The 22679-nt window shown below is 38.4% G+C and overlaps 2 protein-coding genes across 4 annotated transcripts in view; both read left to right on the plus strand.

Annotated features, from left to right (window-relative positions):
- The window catches only part of LOC128095675 (zinc finger protein 54-like), a 48819-nt gene that overhangs the window by 3988 nt on the left and 22152 nt on the right, over positions 1-22679 (plus strand). The window contains exons 4-7 of one of the 3 annotated variants that reach the window (XM_052714870.1): positions 373-463; positions 1303-1351; positions 2422-2548; positions 4227-8410. In XM_052714870.1, the coding sequence (XP_052570830.1) occupies positions 2515-2548; positions 4227-5815 (1623 nt within the window). In that variant the 5' untranslated portion in view covers positions 373-463; positions 1303-1351; positions 2422-2514 and the 3' untranslated portion in view covers positions 5816-8410. Of the gene's footprint in view, positions 1-372; positions 464-1302; positions 1352-2421; positions 2549-4226; positions 8411-11733; positions 11816-22679 lie in introns of those variants that run through there. The other 2 variants (XM_052714871.1, XM_052714869.1) reach the window with 2 other exon arrangements.
- Positions 14176-22426, plus strand: LOC128095674 (zinc finger protein 54-like). The gene is made up of 3 exons (XM_052714868.1): positions 14176-14220; positions 18829-18955; positions 20606-22426. The coding sequence occupies exons 1-3, from the start codon at positions 14191-14193 to the stop codon at positions 22282-22284; spliced, it is 1836 nt and encodes a 611-aa protein (XP_052570828.1). The 5' UTR covers positions 14176-14190; the 3' UTR covers positions 22285-22426.

Consider the following 22679-nt stretch of genomic DNA (forward strand, 5'->3'; position numbering starts at 1 on the left):
TATTTTTCTATTCCTTACATGAAAGTTATTATTTCCCATGTTCTCATGGATGATTCTCTGACTCTCCTGTATATGTTTTGCCTCTAATTTATTACCTGAGTGCTGCTTTAGTGAAATCAATTGTGTTAATTGGTGACTATCTTAAATGCACTTATGTTTCCATCAATTTTAAGAGAGTAGTTTTCTTTGTGCTACAAGGTACTTTTCTCTTCAAGCTTCAAATGTTATTTCATGCTCTTCTATCTTTGGGATCATTGACTAGACACCTGGTAGAATTCTATTGCTTGGGTAATTTCATGTGGTTTGACATTGTTCTCTAACAGCTTTTAGTATTAATTTTAACTCTTCCATTTTGACCTCTTGGTTTGAAAGGGAAGCAACCATCTATTCATTGTTCCTGAAAGAGAAACTCAAAGCAGAGAAACAGTAAGAAACGATTGATTCTCCAGTAAACATGTCGCAGGTCAGTGGTCCTTTCCACTTTTTATCTAAATATGTTATACTTTCATGTATTAAAAGCCTTTAATTTTCTGATTCTGATACTTTTTAAAATTTTATTATGAAAAATAGTGCAAACAGACAAACAACAAAATCACACACTGAAATTAAGCAGACCCAAAGACTATACAACTCGATGTACTTTTATGCAGTTAACATCATCATAGGGAACAGAAGCTCTAGAGCCTCACATGGGATTTTATATTTTCACAATGAAATATTTTGATTTACTTATCCACCACCTAGAACCCCAAAACCTTTGACAGAATTAGAAGAAAAGCACTTAGCTTTATATCCTTTTTTCATAACTGTTGTTCATTACCTGCATTCAGTCCCTGATATTTTAACCTTTCTTGTTCTCTTTACTCCATGTTATACTGTGCCCACATATACATTGTTTCCATATACATATATTATTGGGTAGATTTGTCATATGAGTGAAAATGTGGTATCTTCATTCTAAAAGTGTACAACCGCACTTAATATTACACATTTTAGGTCCATCAATTTTCTTGCACATTTTCATTTTATTTTTCTCTTCAGCTGAATTGTACTCCATTTTATACAATTTTCATTATCCATTGATCTGTTGATAGATAATTACTTTGATTCCAGTACTTTTCCATTGCTGATTAAAAAAGTAGTAAACATGAGGTATAAATGTCTCTGTAGGGTGTGTCGTTCTCTGAGTATACGGCCAGGAGTGAAAGAGCTGGGTCGTCTGTTACTTCTCTCTTCAATTTTTCAGTAATCTCCTGTTCCCACAATAGCTGTATTAATTTACGCCCTTCCCTCTATCAACAGTGAAGAAGGCTTCCTTTTTCTCCATATCCCTTCAAACATTTGTCGTCAGGTTAGTTGTTATCAGCCATTCTGCCTGGGGTGAGGCAGTATTTCCAAGTAGTTTTAATTTGCATTTCCATGGTGGCCTTTTTGGGATCCTGGATGCTTTTGCAAAATTTATTGGCCTTTTCAGTTTCTTTCTTTGAAAATTGTCTATTTAATTCATTTGGCCATTTGCTGATTTGCAGTTTTATTTCCTTGGTATTTTATTAATTTAATTTTTGGTAAGTTGTTGCTATGAGCCTTATCAAAATGCCACTGGTATAGAGTCTCATAGATATACCTTAAGCATTTTTGATGTGTTTTTGTACTTCCCTCCATTTTTATTACTCTTCTGATGTGAAGTGAAATATTCTTCCAAACTTCTGAAATTGTTATTTGTCTCTGTTGGCTTATGCATATTCTTCAGGAAATTTTGGATTATATCAAATATTCTGATGCATGTTTTTCTATCTGTTCTTACTGGCCCTATTCACATAAAATTAATTCCATTGACTACTTATGTTATATGTTAATGTTAAAATTGACAGTATGTACTGCTGTTACAATCCCTTGCTATTGTGGAAAAAAATCAAAACTCTTTGTTTATAAGATCAGTCATATATTCTGTCTTCTATACCTACCCCTTTGCTGTTTAATGGTGTGGCATTGGACCTAGAGTTTAAACATCCCAACTGAGTCTGTTATAATAGAGTCATGTAAGGCCCAAGTACACACAGGATTGATTTGTGTCAGTCTTTTAGCATGATCTACAGGAACAGCATTTAAAGCACATTTCCTCATCATGAATTTTCCTTCTGAGACATGTCTGCTGTGATCCTTTGTAACATAAACACAGAATCCATAACAGATAGACACGCATGTCCAGACCTTAAATGTATTTCTTGTTTCATGTATACTGCTTGTAGGACTGTTGTTTCATTCTGTTTTCATAGAGTTAGAACATTCATGATAGAATGTGACTATTTGGAAATCATCTTTTTGAGTAATTATCTTCGCTCAGCTATATTATGTCCCCTTATATCTAGGAAAAAACTTCCAGGTAACACATGGTCAAACCATACTTTTTTTTTTTTTCAGAGTCTGTTGACATTTGGGGATGTAGCTGTGGACTTCCCCCAGGAGGAGTGGGAATGCCTGGATTCTGCTCAGAGGGCTTTGTACATTGATGTGATGTTGGAGAATTATAACAACCTGGTGTCTGTTGGTGAGAACATTTTGCTTGTAGAATTCCTAACCTATCTTTTGTTTCTTCTGACTTCATAAGATGTAAAATCTGTTAAGCTGTCCTGAAAAAACCAACAAGTGACAAGGCAAAGTTTAGTATTAGGAAAGAACTTTTTTATGCTATTTAGTTTTCTCTTTCCATTTTCCATGTCAGAGGTATCATCCATCCTTCATTTTGGTTCCAAAGACTCATCAATAAACTCAGTAGCATATAATATTTCCACTCATATCTTAAAGCTCTATGTCCATTATTGCAATTGATATGCTTTTACTTGTGAGAAAAATTCAAGATATACAAACTGAAAATACTAAATATACTGAGAAATTTGAGAAAAAAAAAATCAATTGAGAAATTTTGCCTAAATTCCTCTGCTTTTTGTTTTCCTGTACCGAGTGCAGTACTGTCTTACACTTGTGTAATCTTTCTAAAAGTTCTAGCATGGGTCATGGGCTGCCTCAAAGAACATGTGGATTATGTATTGAAGGTAGACATGCTCACCTGCCAGGAAAGAATGAGATTACCCTGGAATGTGGAGAGGAGAGAGTAGCCACAACTAGGGTGGGCTCGTGAATGAGCAGGAAAACAGTGAAGACTTCAGGTGAAAGAGAAAGCAAGAGCTGAGAATGGTTTTGTGATATTCAATTCCAGTTGAAAGGATTCCTGATCATTTAACTTAGTGTAGTGTCCTGGCCCAGGATGTATCCTGTCCGTTGTAATAACTATTGAAAGGCGTTATATCTTATTACACCTGAATTATGGTGACTTAATACTAGTACAAAAATGCAGGGTATTTTTTTACTATGCTGAAATCATATTGTAATAATTTTACAAAATTTATGTCTAACATGAGTCCATGCAGTAGGATTATTCTGTAATTGCCTTCCTTGTATGCATATCTTCATATTAAATCCTTCATTTTCTTCCCAGTGGAGAATACAAAGATACCCTTCTGGGGAATAATCTGAGGAGTTACTATACAGAGTGGACTTGATTAAAAACCCTATGAGGAAAGTTAAGAAACACGGCAGTGTGTGGAGCTCAGACAGTGGAGGTTAGAAATAAGCACTAGGTGCCCATGACAGCCCTGCCTCAAATGATCTAGAGGCTCTGATACCTGCCAGAATACTGTCTTTGCATCCATTACTTTTGAATGATCTAGTCTGTTTTTCTAGAGAGAAAAATAAACCCTGTGATGCTTTTAATTAAGACTTTAATCTTAATGGAATTGGGTCTGGTCAGTACTTCTCATTGCTAATCAATTAGTAAGTAAAAACACTGTGAACTTTGGATTGGAATAAATGCCCCTTCATTAATTTCTGAGATGAAATATTTAAAGATACAGACATGTATTCTTAATATAATCAGTCAGTGAGCTGTACCTCAAAGCTAATTAATGATTCTCAATTATTTTTTCCATCCTTTTCCTAGTGATTTTTGATAAAGATATCTGCTATAAATCAATGACCTTTGAAGGCTGTCATGTTGTTTTTGTGAGAATCCATACAATTACATTGGATGGAAAATGTCAAGTACTGGGAACTCTAGTCTAAATAGTTGCAGGTTGACATATCTTAAGAGAGAACTTAGGGAGGCAGTCATTTATCACATGCTTATTATTGGAACAAACCCTATTAATCTGAATTGTATTCATTTTCAGAGAACTATTGCAAATGTGATCCTGTCCATCAACATGTGAAGACTGGAAAGGAGTGTTGTCAGTGTAATGAGCTTGTCAAAGTGCTTTATGACCCCTCCACAAGTGCACCGCATAAAACAGGTGAAACTACAGAAAACTCTAATAACTACACTTGCAGTAATCACAGGGATGCTTCTATTGACTCATCAAATTCAGATAGACATGAAAGCATGCACACTGGAGAAGAACCTTGCAAATCTAAAGACTGTGAGAAATCTTTAAATTTGTGTTCCAACATTACACAAGGTCAGGGACTGTACACTGCAAAGAAAGAGCACAGGCAGGGAAAATATGATGACTATTTCAGTGCTGCATACAGTCTGTTGCAACAACCAATCTACATTGGAGAGACACCACACCGGTGTGAGAAATGCGGGAAATGCTTCAGTACTGCCTCATGCCTCACTGTACATGAAAGAATTCATACCGGAATTAAACCCTACAAGTGCAAAGATTGTGAAAAATCCTTTACCCAGTGGTCAAGTCTTAAAACACATCAGAGACTTCATACTGGAGAGAAACCTTACAAATGTAAAGAATGTGGAAAGTCATTTCCACAGTTGTCAGCATTTCGTAGCCATCAAAAATTGCATACTGGAGAGAAACCTTACAAATGTAAGGAATGTGACAAATCCTTTGCCCACTATTCCAATTTTAGGAGACACCAGAAAATGCATACTGCTGGAAGACATTATAGTTGTCAGGAATGTGGCAAGGTCTTTCATCAGATTTCACACCTTAAAAGTCATTACAGACTCCATACTGGAGAGAAGCTTTACAAGTGCAGTGACTGTGACAGATCCTTTCCTCACTATTCATCATTGAGTAGGCATAGGAAAACTCATTCTTTAGAGAAGTTTCACAAATGCAAGGAATGTGGTAAGTCCTTTCTTGAATTATCACATCTTAAAATACATTACAGACTCCATACTGGTCAGAAGCCTTACAAATGTGAGGTATGTCACAAATTCTTTACCTTAAACTCAACTCTTAAAACACATCAGAAAATTCATACTGGGGAGAAACCTTACAAATGTGAGGAATGTGAGAAATCCTTTACCAAACACTCAGATCTTAGAAGACATCAGAGTGTTCACACTGGAGAGAAACCTTACAGATGTAAGGAATGTGACAAGTCTTATACTAGCTGCTCATATCTTAGAGCACATCAGAAAATTCATACTGGAGAGAAACTTCACAAATGTAAAGACTGTAATATATCCTATATCCATATTGCAAGTCTTAGGAGACATCAGAGAGTTCATACTGGAGAGAGACCTTACAGATGTAAGGAATGTGACAAATCCTTTACCAGTTGCTCAAATCTTAGAAGACATCAGAGTGTTCACACTGGGGAGAAACCTTACAAATGTAAGGAATGTGACAAGTCCTTTACCCAGGACTCACATCTTAGAACACATCAAAGGGTTCATACTGGAGAGAGACCTTACAGTTGTCAGGAATGTGATAAATCTTTTGCCCACTCTTCTGGTTTAAGGAGACATCAGAAAATCCATAATGGAGAGGAACCATACAAATGCAAAGAGTGACACATCCCTTATCCCGATGTCTTTCTGTACATTGGAAATTATACTTCCTCAAATGCATTGAATTTGACAAGTCCTTTACATTTTTCTGAAGTTGTAGAGATAAAAGAAAATTCATCATTAAAGAAAACACTCTGATAAATTCTTACCTTTTATTCACCTTCAAAATCTTCATAGTAGAGTCACATCTCTTGTGTTACAAAATGATAGGCTCCTATATAGCTTCTTCATGGTCATCTCATGAAGATGACCTTGGTTGATCTTTCAGCAGCCCCCTCTCTTCTCCATATGCATTACATATTTGAACCATTCTGCCCCCAGGATTCCCACTCTCTAATTTCATATCACCTATATTCTGCTATCCACCCCATCTTTTTCTCCCCACTAATTGTCTATTTCAGGATTCCTGGCTTCTACATGTAGTCTTACTTTAACACACAAAACAAAGTTTGTAGCTTAGACACATATGTGAGAGAACATGTGATGTTTGACTTTTGGGGTCTAGGTATTTGAACTGGTCATAATAATTTCTAGTTACCTACATGTACACCTAGATTTCACACTTCCATTTTAATTTACACCTGAACAATATGCTGCGTTACATAGATAAGTATCACATTATCATTTACTCATGTTTCAGTTTATGTACATCTATGTTGTTACCATTTCCTAGATACAGTGAATAAAGCAGCAATGCACATGATGGGCAAATGCTCATTGGTAAAATGGCAAGTCTTTGAAGTTCATGCCCAGGAATGGTTATAGTGTGTCAATTTCCTCTGAAATTAAATCCTTCCGTCTTGGAGGAATCTCCTTCAAACAAAGGGCATGAAAAGTAAGGTAAAGGAACAGGATGCTCTAAGGCAGTGGAATACAGGAACCCTTTAATACAGTTCCTCATGTTGTGGTGACCCCCCATCCATAAAATTATTATTTTGTTATTTCATAGTGGTAATTTTGCTACTGTTATGAATTGTAATGTAAGTATCTCATATGCAGGATACCTGATATGAGACCCCAAAGGGATTGTGACAAAGGAGTTGAGAGACGCTGCTCTAGGGGGAGGTGATACATTCAGTCCTGCAGAGTTCTTTAAGCTCAGAAATGGGCGACTTAATAGCTTTGGGAAGTCACAGAAACTAGCAAGATTCACTAGGGCTCCCCAGCCTCAAGCATATATAATCAGTAAGGAGTGCTTGCACTGTCAGACTGCTGAACTGCACAGAAGATGCTCAGACCAGCCTTTAGGCAGACAGTCGTCAAGCTGCCTGGACCAGACCAGACAAGCTGCTTGGAGGAGGTAGTATCTCTGCCTGAGGTGACTGCCCCCAGTAGCACAGGGCTCAGGGAAATCCACAGAATCGGCATGTACTAGACTTTTCCATTTAAGGGGGTTAGGGAAAAAGACACACACTTTTGATGTTTTCCTTCAGACCTTTTCTTTATTCTTCTTTTCCATTCTCTATTCTTTATTTTCCTGGTGATTACCTTCTCTCATTCTTGATGTTTTTCTTCTGACTCTCATTCTTGTTCTTATCCTTCTAACTCATTTTAACTCTCATTCTTGATGTTTTTCTTCTAACTAATTTAAATCTCATCTTGATGTTTTCCTTCTAGCCCATTTTAACTATATTTATTTTCTTTCTTATAGCTTATATAACCCACAAAATCTTTCAGGCAATATAAAAATTATAATGCAGTTATATTCTGTTTTTCAAGTGAATGATTATAATGAATACAAAACAAACAGTAAAAAACAGCATGTTTTACATATCCTTTACTTGATTAAACATTTACATATTACAGGTGAAGAACAAATTTTCCCAAGAACCCATGTACATTCATAACCAAGCAACTTGTTATAGATTAACAGAGTGGGAAAGCAAAGTGTTCTTCTTAGGCCTTTTACTGACAGGCTGCACTTTGCAGTTACAAAGAAAGGACCGATTATTTTGTTACTTATCTTGAAAGGCAGTCTTATATGGAATCTTAAAGGAATCAGAAACCTAAACTTTTATATGTGAAAAAGAATCAGTCAGCTCTACTTTAACTCTTTAGATTGTATACCCACTCATGAATAGTTTTTTATATCAGAAGATTGAGGGCAAAAATGGGTGTAAAGAATTAATCATCATGTTTGGTCATCAACCAATCCAGCAAAAATGGTGCATCAGCTGCTTTGTTCTTGTTCCCTGACCTTAAAGAGGGTTCCTCATTCAACTATGTGCTTTTCTAAAACTTTAGATTATCTTCTTGAGTTTTTCACCTTAAAGCTATTTGAAAAAAAAAAATCTTAGTCTAAGTTATTTTCAAAGCTTTGTTTCAGCTGTGATGCACTCTGAAACCTGTGAACACATCTCCCAACATTAAGGTTAAAAGAATTCAAGCTAGCTGGACTAACTGGGACTCACACAGAAGAGAGGCACAACAGTGGGCCCACGATCATGGAATCCACTGTTCCCCACCATGCAGAAGCAGCTGGCCATATAGAAAGAAGGAATGGCTTTTTGAAGAAACAGTTACAGGGCCAATTAGGTGGCAGCAGCCTGGAGGGCGTGGCAGGGTTTTCCAGAAGGCAATAAATGCTTTCAATCAGTGTCCAATATATCATATGGTTTCTCCTTTACCCAGGATCCAGGTGTCCCAGAAAACATGGGAAGGGAAAGTAAAAGATAGTTCCTCTTATTATCATTCCTAGTGACCTACTAGGAAATTTTTGCTTCCTGTTCCCTCAACTCTAAATTCAGCTGCTCTAGAAGTTTTGGTTCCATGTAATTTCAGTTCCTGCCAGGATCTGAAACAAACATCCCATTGATCTGGAAGCGCAGACCTCCCTCTGGTCAATTTTGGCTTCTAATGCCCTTAAACCAAGAAGCTAAGAAAGTAATAAACATGTTAGGAGGGGTGGTTGATACATATTACCATTGGAAAAATGTTTTCTTCAATTCATTTTGCTCTTTAACCCAATGAAATTGACCAGGGCCACATGTGAGATTGTGGGTTTGGACCTATGTGTTGGAGCTCAACAGAGGACTACAGCTAAAGGCAGTGATTCTTCCACAATCCATCCATAGACAAAATTTGAGAGGTAAAGGGTGGGTCCTATGAGCCTTCCCCTTTCCTAGACTGATTGTGGTCTAGTGTGAGGTCAATGCAGGTCAGTACAGATGCTGTTGGTTACTGATTACAACAGCTGTGTGGAGTCTAGAGAATGGCATGTCTTAACCCTTCCTCCTCTTTCCCTTCTTATTCCCTTCTTCCTCCTCTTCCTCAGTGTTCCAGGAGCCATAGATGGGATGGTGTAACTGATGTTTTTATGCCTGCGACCACACACCTTTCTTGTTTTCTACATTTGGGGCAGCCAATAGTCTGCATTCACCACTGCATTAAAATTCTTTCCTCTGTTTTATCTAAAAGGACCTTTAGCATAAGTCACAGAAGATAAACTTGTTCCCGAGTTAGTAAAACAACAAGACCACCATCAAGTAAGAGCAGCACAGCGCGGGATGAACTCAGCCCTAGCCTGTTAGTAATGGGCTTATGAGTGACTTCACTTGTTTCTTTTAAAAATCCAAGCTCCTGAAATGTCTCTCTCCAAGGCACAATTGCAGTATTTTTTTTTTGGCTTGTCATGTTTGTGTTGGCGATGGCACTCTGGAATCTGAATTTAGCGGGTTATCTTTGGTGTTAGTATGTAGCCCCTGAGGCTGGTAGTCAAGTCGAGGTTTGGCTGCCTGTGTTTTATCCGAAGGGTTCAGACTCACTGTGGGGGTCAGATACCGGGGTGCAGCGTCCTCCTAGATCCAGTTCTGGTCTAGGCTGGCAGCAAGCATGTGGGGAGGCTGTGCAGAGCGGGTCCAGGGCAGCCTGACAGCTGGAGCTGTGCGGAAGGCAGCCTGAGACTGGGAAGGACCCGTTCATTGAGGCGGGGACACTCACCCGGAAACGGAGGTTGGGAGGATGTAGCATATTGGCTTGTGTAGAAGAATGATGGAGAATGGGAGGGATTAGAGGCGTGATGTAAACGGAAGCTGGGACTAAATTTGTGTGAGCACTGTGAAGTTGAATTGTGGGCCAAAGCCAGAAGTGCCAACTACATTGTCTGTAGTTGCTTCGGGGCCTGCACGGTGGGGAGTCCCGTGGTGCAGACCTGGGTGCGGAGGACACGGCGGGGTGTCGCGGGGACCCGAAACCTCCCCGGAGCCGCAGTCGCCGCACGGGGCAGCCTGGGAAAGTCACCAGTCAGCAGCGCAGTGGCGGGAACCGCAGCCCGGCGGCCCTGGAACCTCCCAGGTCAGAGGAGCTGCGGGGCTGGGACACGGGAGGGAGGGACCGGGGCGCGAGCAGTTTCTCTGCTGTTCATAAGGAAGCCAGATCTGAAGTTCTGCTGTATATTTCTTTCCCTTATCGGTAAATTTTCGATCATAATAACTGGAACAATCCTGGTTTTTTTCCTCCCCTTATCTTCTGATGTCAAAATATCCTAATAATAATTAAGTAGGATATTTGAATTTATCTGTTGATATTTGCAAACACGGTTCTGTTTGCAATGGTGGAAACAACAAAGCTCTTGAAATTGACAATCATCCATACTAACTCCCCTGTTATACCGCTTCCTTATTCAAAAGAGGGAGACTTGAATTTCCCATGAACTTTTAGATATTAATCATGAACGCAACGCCTGCAAATTTCATTGAATCTGAAAGTATATTTTTTTGCGAGTTCCTCAAGTATGGTTGTAAACATTAACCTTTAAAAGTTAAATTTTATCCACCATTAATTTTCCATCTGAGTCATATGCAATGTAAATACAGCATTCTGAAGTGTCTTTGCAGGCCTGGCAGTTCAGGCCTTTAATCCCAACACTCAGAAGGCAGAGGTAGGTGGATTGCAGTGATTTGGAGGCCAGCAAGGTCTACATAGTGAGTTTGCGGACAGCCAGGGCTATTTGGTGAGACCCTGTCTCAAAGAACAATAAATTAAAACAACAACAACAAAAAAAATACAAAGAAAAAAATAGACCATGAAATCCAAAATGTGTATTTTTTGTGCTGAGTTCTTAGTGCTGCATCTTAGGGCCTGGAAGAGCACAGTATGCTGTCTTATGGTTTCAGATCACAGTATTTTCGCAGTTAGTAAAGGTGTTCTAAGCCAGGTGGTGGTGGCACACTCCATTCATTAATCCCACCATTGGGGAGGGAGAGACTGGTGGATCTTAGAGTGACTGGATCCGTGCCAGCCTGGTCTGCAGTGTGTGTTTAAGGATAGCCGAGGCTACACAGAGAAACCCTGTTTGGGAAAGAGAGAGGGAGAGGAAATTAAAAGGTATTGTGGCCTCTGCTGCCACCTGGGGCCATGGTGACATCCCAGCCCCAGCTGTTTCCAAAGACATGTCTGGATCCCGTGTCCTACCACTGCCTTGGTCCGTACTGACGTCCCCGGCCCATTTTTTCACCAAAGGCCACATGGATGTCCCAGGCATAGGTTTCCTCAAGGCTGGCTTCTTGGCCAATTGCGCTGCAAGTGTGTGACCTGTGTGTGAGTGAGTCTCACTTCTCGCAGAGAATAGTGAAATCCTCAGATGAAAAAAGAAAATTTTCAAGAAATTTTCTCCCTTTGTGTCCCTTTGGGAGGTGTAAGGCTTCATCATTATTGGTCCGTGATCAATTCAGAACCTCATTAGGGTATAATACTCTGTTCAGTACCATTTCTGCCCCTGAGTTTTGACTGAGCTGTGATTGGAAGTGGGGATTCAAGTTACAATAACTAAAAATGCTTTCTAATTGTTTTCAGTTCTGATCCTGCAGGACAGTGGGGGAATCACTTGTCTAATCCTGTATTTAGTTTTCTCTTCATCTACTGAGCACAGTCCTGTGTTAGAAATCCAGGTGCTTCCTGAACAATCTCTTTCTCATGTGCAGGTCTCACTGATCACCCAGACCTGCTCACCTGTGCAGCAGAACAAAGTGACCTGGAAGGAGAGAGGAGACACTAAGGATGCAGGTATCATGTAGACATTGGTGAAGGAGTAGAAAGGGGATCAAGTGAATGTGGAAGTGGGACATGAAATCAGTTTTCCCACATTCTATTTCACTAGAGATAATTCCGGAGACTTCCACTGAGGAGAAAATTCTCAGGATTATCCTAATGCAGGCATGAGAAGATTTCTACAGAAGAATTGATAACAGAGTCAAATAAAATTTTCTTTGACTATGCATGTGAGTGATGCTTATTCATTCACATCACGGATCATGTTTTCATACCATTATTGAGTCATTTTCACTTCTTTGTTTTAATATATTGTAAAATGATGAAAATTAATGCCTCAGGGTTTATTTATTGTTTTCAGAATTTTTGAGCTTTGGTATTCTAGTACATTCTCTACCTTTTAGTGTTTTTTTTGTCTCTGTCCCTGAAAATCATGCCAACAGTGTTTTGATGAAGAATCAGGAAGTACATATCCAGACTGTTAAACTGTGTCTACACTGTCTTCCCATTGATATCTGCTCTTGTCTGTTGGGAATTAGTATAAATATTTAGAATGTAATTAAGGGTTATGCTTGTTTAGTAAAGTACTGGTTGTAGGTTCTCCTCCAAGATCCATGCCTTTACTAGCCCTAGGGAAACTGGCTAGGTTTTCAGTACCAGACATGTTTTGCCTCTTGTTGAGAGGGTCTTAATCCATATATAAGCTGTTCATTACCACCAAGGTCTGTGTGCCTCTCTTGCACCCGTAGGGCTATCATGCAGTGCAGATTATTGTTGTGGTTCATGGGTGTCAATAGCTGGGTTGGACTGTTGACTGGCTCCCTCCTTTGGAAGGTGAAATGTTGCATTCTGGTACCATGAAAGCTAGTCCTCAGGAAGGAGGGTCTAAGGTCATATCCATCTGGAATTTTCTGGTTTCTGTCTGAAGGGCATGGCTTGTTCAACAACAAGGAAGGTGACTTCTATGTCTGGGAGGCAGAAAAGGGCAACAGTACTAGTATATAATGATTTGGAAGTCTCTTGGGCAGCTGTGACCAGTTACTTCAAAGCAAACTTCTCTTCCCTGGTGTTGCTGATTTTGTTAGATAATCTGTAGCTCTTATGAGGAGCATCATCAGCCCAGATGAGAAATTTTTATTTATACTCTAACTGTATTTGCATGCACACACTTATATGTATTATAGGCATATTTGGTAGATGGATAATAGTATGATTCCTTATGATGGTTTCAGACATCCCTTCTCCATAATTAAAATCCCTCTCTTTCTTTTCCATTTCTCCCTTCAGATCACATGTTCCCTACTACTCTCCATTACTCTCTATTACTCCCCTATATCCCATAGTGCTCTCTTTTTACTTTTCTGGTTACTCTAGTTACTCCAGGTTATGTACTCACATCTGAAGATTTGGAATTAAGAACTTCCTATGAGAGAGATCATGCTATGTATCTCTTTCTGGGTCTGGGTTATCTCACTTAATATGATCTTTTGTAAGTCCATCCATTTACTTGCAAAGCTCGTGATTTCAACTTTCTTTACAGCTGAATAGTATTCCACAGTGTATATGTACTACACTTTTACTGTCCGTTTGACAGTTGAAAGACATTAAGGTTGTTTCCCTTTTGTAGCTGTTGGGAATACAGCAGCAATGAACATGGGTGAGCAAGTATCTGGAGTAGGATGTCAAATCCTTTGAGCATATACCAAGGAATGGAACAGCTGGGTCATGTGCTGAATTTATTTAACTTGACGGTTTGTTTATTTAATTGAGGATTCTCTATTTTGATTTCCAGTGTGGCTAGTTTTTTTTGTTCATGGTGTTTTTATTTCCTATGATTTTGTTTTTTATGTTTTTACTGGTTGGATTATTGGTATTCTTCTGTTTTCTTTTTAAGAAACAGTGATTTGCTGTCTTGCTCATTGATGATTACTCTCCAGTTCTCCTGTATTTCTCTATTCTTCACATGAAATTTATTATTTCCCATGTTCTCATGGATGATTCTCTGACTCTCCTGTGTATATTTTGCCTTCATTTATTTATCTGCAGTGCTGCTTTAGTGAAATCAGTTGTGTTAATTGGTGACTATCTTGAAATGCACTTATGTCCCCATCAATTTTAAGAGAGTCGTTTACTTTGTGCTACAGGATACTTGATGGTGATTTTCTCTTTAAGCCTCAAATGTCTTTCCATGCTCTTCTGTCTTTGGGATCATTGATCTGACATGTGATAGAATTCTGTTGGTTGGGTTTTTCCATGTGGTTTGACATTGTTCTCTAACAGCTTTCAGTGTTAATATTAACTTTTCCTTCTTGACCCCTGATTTGAAAGGGAAGCAAGTCATATATTCATTGTTCCTGAAAGAGAAACTCAAAGAAGAGAATCAGTAAGAAATGGCTGATTCCCCAGTAAACATGTCGCAGGTCAGTGGTACTTTCCACTCTTTATCTAAATCTGTTATACTTTCATGTATTAAAAGCCTTGAATTTTCTGATTCTGATAATTTTAAAAATTTTATTATGAAAAATGATATAAATAGATAAACAACAAAATCACATGCTGAAATTAAGCAGACCCAACGACTATGCAACTCGGTGTCCTTTTATACAGTTAGAGTTGTCATAGGCAACAGAAGCTCTAGAGCCTCACAGGGGATTTTATATTTTCACAATTGAATATATTTTGACTTACTTATCAACCACCAAAATTAGACAGAATTAGAAGGAAAAAAGCAATTAGCGTTACATCCTTTTTCATAACTTTTGTTCATTACCTGCATTCAGTCCCTGATAATTTAACCTTCTTCTTCTCTTTCCTCCATTTTTTCCATATACTTATATTATTGGCTAGATTCTTCATATAAGTGAAAATGGGATTTCTTCTTTCTGACACTGTATGATCTCTTTAATATTACACATTCTGAGTCCATCCATTTTCCTGCAGTTTTTATTACATTTTTTTCTTCAGCTGAATAATATTCTATTTTATACAATTTTCATTATCCATTCATATATTTAGTAGATAATTAACTTGATTTCAGTACTTCCTAAGGTAAATTAAGCAGCAGTAAACATGGGGTATAAATATTTCTGTAGTGGGCTGTGTTGTTCTCTGAGTACATGACCATGTGTTCAAGAGCTGGATCATATGTAAGTTCTCTCTTCAATTTTTTCAGTAATCTCCAAACTGATTCCACAATGGCTGTATTAGTTTGCACCCTCCCCTCCTTCAACAGTGAATAAGGCTTCCTTTCTCTCTCTATCCCCTTGAACAGTTGTCAGGTCAGTTGATGAGAGCCATGCAGCCTTGGGTGAGGCAGTATTTCAAAGTAGTTTTTAATTTGCATTTCCATGATTTCCTTCCTGGGATCCTGAAGACTTTATTGAATGTTTATTGAACATTTATGTTTCTCTCTTCACAAAGTGTCTACTCAGTTCATTTGCCCATTTGTTAATTTGTAGTTTTATTTTCTTGTAATTTAATTTCCTTCATTTTTTTTCTAAATTCTAGATATGACCCCCTATCCAAAGCGTCGCTAGTACAGATTTTCTCGCATTCTGTGGGGTGTCTGTGTGCTCTGCTGACAGTTTCTGTTGATACTTGGGTTAGTTCCTATCCTGGTAGTGTTCTTTCTAATCAATAAGTCCTTGCCCATCCCAATATCCTCATGGGTCTTCCCTATGTTTTCCAGGTTTCTGTGTTCCTGGTTTTAAGTAAGGCTTTTGATCTATTTTGAATGGATTTTGTACAAGGTGAAAAATAAAAATCTAATTTCATTCTCCTGCTAGAGTTTGGCCAGCACCATTTGTTGAAAAGGCCATGTTTTTGTAATGTATCTTTTTGTCTTCTTTGTCAAATATTAAGTAGGCATAGAATTATGGTTTTCTTTCTGGGTCCTCTATCATCATTTTTGATATAGTTCTGTCATCCTTCTTTCTGATTTTATGATCATACTAGGCTGTATTTATAACTACAAATTTATAATATAATTCCATAAATCCACACTTATATCACTTTTCTCCATTTTCCTCCTTCCCAGATTATCCCTCCCATCCCCCAGGGCAAATATCTCACATGAACTTATGACCTTTAATTTTGAAAATATTTCCACTTTGACACATGAACAAATGTATGTTGATGCCCATTATCTGTAGAGAATGGACTATATCCTTATATACTGTTGAGTAAGGATCCATGTGTCATAGAGGCTCCATTTGTGGGATCTGTCCCATTTCCTTGAATCATGCTCATAAAAATGCATATTGAAACACATAGATAAGTTTCCACAGCATCTTTGAAATGTGTGGAATTAAAAGAGACTTATATCTTGGTTCTTAATGCTAAATAATACTTAATTCCTAATACTAAACTGTAGAGTGCTGAACATGGCTGTCACATGTGGCTTGATCCTACCATGAAATTGATGTTCTTGAGTGTAGATTCAGATTGTAGTCTACTTGTATTTCTCTTTGGTGTTTCATATTACAGTAGTGATGATGTGTCCATCTGTTTGTTGACACCTGATATCTGTTTCTCTCAGGAGAATAGCTGCTCACATCACTCACTTGGTTAGGGGGCTCAATGGTAACTTCCCAAAGTAGAAATATCATTATTTTTCCTTTGTCTTTTTTCCCCCCAAACAGCATCCTCTGTGCTTTTGGACTTGGACTCATTATGTAGCATTATGTGGAATGCATCAGTAAAAATGTCTTGAGGCCATGGACAGATTGATGTGTATAAGCCATCACAATTGATGCAGAAAGAACATTCCTCATGATTGCCTTCCTCTAGTCAGTTCCTGTGAGAGTCGTGGCTCGACTCCTCTGTGCTGAGGCTCCAGTGTTTTAAAGTGGAGATTTGAGGAATGGGCTCTGACCTGCAGGTTTGCATTTCTGTCCTTGATTCATGGCTCAGACAGAATATGTCACCACTTTGTGCTTTCATGGGAATAACAGGAGAATCATAAACACTACTAACGTAAAATCTGCTCGACAATACAGTATAAGTACTGAAAAAGAACACATCGATGACTACAAAATTCACACACAGTATTTCAGATTTCTCCTGAGCCATCCTTCTGTGCTCTATTATATTTGCAAAGCACTGGAAGTATCTATAATTTGCAGAATTTAATATATTCGTTCATTTACTCACAGGAAATGTATGTCGGTTTGTTAATCCCAATGTCAAGAATAAGACCATTATCCCAATTTGAGCCAAATTTGAAGCAAGCTTGATTTTTTATTGGGGTGCACCCAAGAGCTGGCCAGCAACTGCCTCCTAAGTCAGGTTAAAGAGAGCAGCACCAAATCCACCTCTTAGTCCCTTTTAAGGAGTAAAATCGTGAGAAGTTTACAGAAGGGAGAGAATGGGGCAATAAAGAAATAAAAGAAATCTTTAAAAAGCATCATATGGTCACCATGTGATTAGGGAGGGGTAAGGGAGGTTTAGGGAATTCTCAGAAGTATATCAAGGTCATGGGTTGGGGAAGGTCAGGTTCCAGGAAACAGAGCAACTCAACTCTCACAGTAAATAAAAACTTAATTTTAAAAATACGGCACAATGGCTCCTGCCTTCAAAATGGAGTCAAGCAGGTCCCCCAACTTCTGAATGCCTCCACAGTTTCTACTATTATGATATGGTGGGCAGGAGGCCTCAGCAGGTTGGGCCAAGGTACCTCGGTGGATGAGGGAGACACCTTGCAGAGGAGGGCTGCGGCATGGAGTGGTGGAATGTTACTGACACCATGCAGACATGGCATCCATGTGGAAAACTTTATTGGGGGAAGAGAGAAGGGAATGGAGGGAAGAAGAAAGAGAAGGGAGGGAGAGAGAGTGGAGGTGCACACCTCACGGGAATAGAAAGCAAGGGAGCCAGGCGGTGGTGGCGCACGCCTTTAATCCCAGCACTCATGAGGCAGAGCCAGGCAGATCTCTGTGAGTTCGAGGCCAGGCTGGTCTACAGAGCGAGATCCAGGACAGGTACCAAAACTACACAGAGAAACCCTGTCTTGAGAGAGAGAGAGAGAGAGAGAGAGAGAGAGAGAGAGAGAGAGAGAGAGAGAGAGAGACAGAAGAAGGAGGAGGAGGAGGAGGAGGAAGAGGAGTTTTCTCTTAAAGTGGGCTCTACTTAAGATGACATCAGGACGCTGGGTGGGCCAGGGTATTATCTGCTTATTGGCCAGAATTCCAGGAAGTGGTTCTGAATGCTATCATCTACACTTGCATATACATGCTTACCTATACTTAAACATTATTTTATGTATTTTTAACTTCCTTCAATTTTTATTACTCTTTGTGAGTAAAGTGAAATATTCTTCAAACTTCTAAAATTGCCTATATTGACTTAGGCATATGCTTTGGAAATTTTTAGATTGTATCAAATGTGGCTGATTTGGATTTTTTTATCTGCCTCACAGTGGCCCACATATTCTTATACAATTAGTTCCTTAGAGTACCTGATCTTATATGGTAATGTTAAAATTGACAGTATGCAGTGCTGTTAGTATCCTTTTTACTGTGGGGAAAAAAAGCAAATCTCTTTGTCTGTAAAGTCAATCATGAATTCCATCTTCCTTACCTAACCCTCTGCTATTTAATGGTGTGGCATTGGACCTAGACTTTAAACATCCCAACTGAACCTTTTAGAATAGATTCACGTAAGACCCAAGTACAAACAGAATTGATTTGTGTGAGTGTTTTACCGTGATTTACAGCTACAGCATTTAAAGCACATTTCCTCATCATAAATTTTCCTTCTGAGACATGTCTGCTGTGATCTTGTGTGACATAAACAGCATCCATAATAGATAACAGTATCCAGACCTTAAATGTATTTCTTCTTCCTTCCTGTATACTGCTTGTAAAACTGTTGTTTCATCCTATTTTCATGGAGTTAGAACATTCATGATAGAATATGACTATGTTAGAAATAATCTTTTTTAGTAATTATCTTCACTCACATTCCATCTCTTTATGTCCAGGAAAGCACTTCCAGGTTGTACATGGTCAAACCATATGCTTTTGTTTCAGGGTCTGTTGACATTCGGGGATGTAGCTGTGGACTTCCCCCAGGAGGAGTGGGAATGCCTGGACTCTGCTCAGAGGGCTTTGTACATTGATGTGATGTTGGAAAATTACAGCAACCTGGTCTCTGTGGGTGAGAACATTTTGCTTGTAGAATTCCTAACTGATCCTTTGTGTGTACTGACTTCATAGGTTGTAAACTCTCTGGTAAGCTATCCTTGAAGTCACAGGAGACTGGGAAATTTTGATAGTAGAAGGGAACCTTTTTGTGGTATTTAGTTTTTTCTTTCCATTTTCCATCTTCAAGGTGTCATGCACCCTTCATTTAGGTTCCAGGATGCATTCATGAACTCAGTAGCATATAATATTTCCACCACTATCTTAAAGCTCCATGTCCATCATTGCATTTTACATTGTTTTAATTGTGGGGAAAATGTGAGATGTGCAAACTGACAATTCCCCCTAAATATGCTGTAGATGCTGACAGGAAATAGCAATAGGAAATCATTAATTCCTCTACTTTCTGTTCTCTTCATGTACTGAGCCCAGTACTGTGTTAGACATCTGTATTCTTTCTAAAAATTCTAGCATGGGTCGTGGGCTACCTCACAGAACACGTGCATTATTATATGCAAGGTTGGCTTGGTCACCGGTTCAGTGCAAATGAGATTGCCCTGGAATGTGGAGAGGAGAGAGGAGCCACAACCAGGGTGGGCTAGCGAATAAGCAGGACAGCAGTGAAGGGATCAAGTGAAAGAGAAAGCAGGAGATGAGAATGCTCTGACTATATTCAATTCTACTTAAAAAGATTTCTTATCACTTAGTATAGTGTCCTGGCCCCAGGGTGCATCCTATCTGTTGTAATAACTGTTAGAAGGTGTTGTGTCGTATTGCACCTGAGTTATGGTGACATAATATTAATACAAAATGCAGTTTTATTTGACTATGCTGACATCAAATTGGAATAATTTTACAAATTGTTAGCCTCATGTGAACCCACAAAATAAGATTATTCTGTAATTGCCTTTCTTGTATGCATATCTTCATATTATATCCTTCATTTTCTTCCCAGTGAAGGATACTAAAACACCCTTCTGGGAAATAATCTCAGAAGTCAGTGTACAGAATGGACTTGAGAATAACCCTGTGAGGAATGTTAAGAAACACAGTAGTGTGTGGAGCGCAGACACTGGAGGATAGAAATAAGCAATAGCTGCCCATGACAGCCCTGCCTCAAATGATCTAGAGCCTCTGGTGTCTGGCAGAATACTGTCTTTGCATCCATTATGTCTGAAGAATCTAATGCCTTGTTTTAGAAAATAAAATAAACCCTTTGATGCTTTTAATAAGCCTTTAATCTTAAATGGAATTGGGCCATTTATTTAGTAAGTACAAATACTGTGAATCTGGGATTGGGTTAAACTCTTCTTATTCAATTTCACAGAAAAATATTTTAAAATATTGACATGTATTATAAATATAATCACTCAGTGATCTCTATCCCAAAGCTAATTACTGACCCTCAATTATTTTTCCCATGTTTTTCTAAGTTAGATGTTTTCAATAAAGATGAGATATCTATTATAAATCACTGACCTTGAAGGCTGTCCTGCTATTTTTGTGAGAATCCATATAATTACAGTGAATGAAAAATGTCAACTACTGGCAGCTCTAACCTAAAAAGTTCCAGGTTCACTTAAAAGAGAACTTAGTGAGACAGTCATTTATCATATATTTATTATTGGAACAAACACCTATTAATCTGAATTATACTCATTTTCAGAGAACTATTGCAAATGTGATCCTGTCCATCAACACATAACTAATGAAAAGGAGTATTCTCAATATAATAAGCTTGACAAAGTGCTTGATGACCCCTCTACAAGTACACTTTATAAAACAGGTGAAACTACAGAAAACTCTAATAACTACACTTGCAGTAACCACAGGGATGCTTCTACTGACTCATCAAACCCAGACAGACATGAAAGCATGCACACTGGAAAAGAAACTTGCAAATCTAAAGATTGTGAGAAATCTTTAAATCTGTGTTCCAACATGACTCAAGATCAGAGACTCTATACTACAAAGAAAGAGCACAGGCAGCGAGAATATGATGACTATTTCAGCGCTGCATACAGTCTTTTGCAACAACCAATCTATATTGGAGAAACACCGTACCAATGTGGGAAATGTGAGAAATGCTTCAGTACTGCCTCAAGCCTTACTGTACATGAGAGAATTCATACTGGAAAAAAACCCTACAAGTGCAACTTTTGTGACAAATCATTTAACCAGTGTGCAAATCTAAAAACACATCAGAGACTTCATACTGGAGAGAAACCTTACAAATGTAAAGAATGTGGAAAGTCATTTCCACAGCTGTCAGCACTTAAAAGCCATCAAAAATTGCATACTGGAGAGAAGCCTTACAAATGTAAGGACTGTGACAAATTGTTTGCCCACTGTTCCAGTTTCAGGAGACATCAGAAAATCCATACTGATGAGGAACATTATAGCTGTGAAGAATGTGGCAAGGTCTTTCATCAGATTTCACACCTTAAAAGCCATTACAGACTCCATACTGGAGAGAAGCCTTACAAATGCAATGACTGTGACAGATCCTTTCCCCACTATTCATCATTGAGTAGGCATCAGAAAACTCATTCTCTAGAGAATTTTCACAAATGCAAAGAATGTGGTAAGCCCTTTCTTGAATTATCACATCTTAAAAGACATTACAGGATCCATACTGGTGAGAAGCCTTACAAATGTGAGGTATGTGACAGATCCTTTACTGTGAATTCAACTCTTAGAACACACCAGAAAATTCATACTGGGGAGAAACCTCACAAATGTGAGGTATGTGACAAATCCTTTACCAAGTACTCACATCTTAAAAGACATCAGAGTATTCACACTGGAGAGAGACCTTACAGATGTAAGGAATGTGACAGATCTTTTACTGAGTTCTCAACTCTTAGAGAACATCAGAAAATACATACTGGAGAGAAACCCTACAAATGTGGAGAATGTGACAAATCCTTCATCCAGCGGTCAAATCTTAGAATACATCAGAGAATTCATACTGGAGAGAGACCTTACGTATGTAAAGAATGTAACAAATCTTTTACTAAGTGTTCAACTCTTCAAGCACATCAGAAAATTCATACTGGAGAGAAACCTTACAAATGTATGGAATGTAACAAATCTTTTACCCAGGACTCACATCTTAGAACACATCGCAGAGTTCATACTGGAGAGAGACCTTACAGTTGTAAGGAATGTGGCAAATCTTTTACTAGGCGCTCATATGTTAAAGCACATCAGAAAATTCATACTGGAGAGAAACCATACAAATGCAAAGACTGTGGCTTTTCCTTTATCCAGATGTCAAATCTTAGAAGACATCAAAAAATTCATACTGAAGAGAAAAATACTGTTGTAAATAATGTGACATAGCATTTTCTGGTGTTCTCTGTTTACAAATCACAACAGTATACAAAATAGATATAGATAAGAAAAATTTGAAAGTCTTTAATGAAGGTTTACATTTAAAACAATATCCTAGAGTGTATATTAAAATAAAACTCTACAAATGTAAGAGTGGGACAAGCTTTTTATTTCTTTTAATGTGTATGCGTGCTTTGCCTGCAAATATGTCTGTGCACTACATGTATGCCTGGTGCATGCAGAGGACAGAAGGGTTCGTTGGATCTCCTGAAACTGGCATTCTAAGCAGTTGTGAGCTGCTGTGTATGTCTTGGGAATTTAAACCCCATCCTCTGGAAGAGCTCTTAATGACTAAGCCATGTCTCCAGCCCATGTGAAAAGCTGTAATAAAAATATTTATCTTG

Source organism: Peromyscus californicus, unplaced genomic scaffold (genome assembly GCF_007827085.1).
Source record: "Peromyscus californicus insignis strain IS unplaced genomic scaffold, ASM782708v3 Scaffold_4__1_contigs__length_199733344, whole genome shotgun sequence".
Taxonomy (NCBI): Eukaryota; Metazoa; Chordata; class Mammalia; order Rodentia; family Cricetidae; genus Peromyscus; species Peromyscus californicus.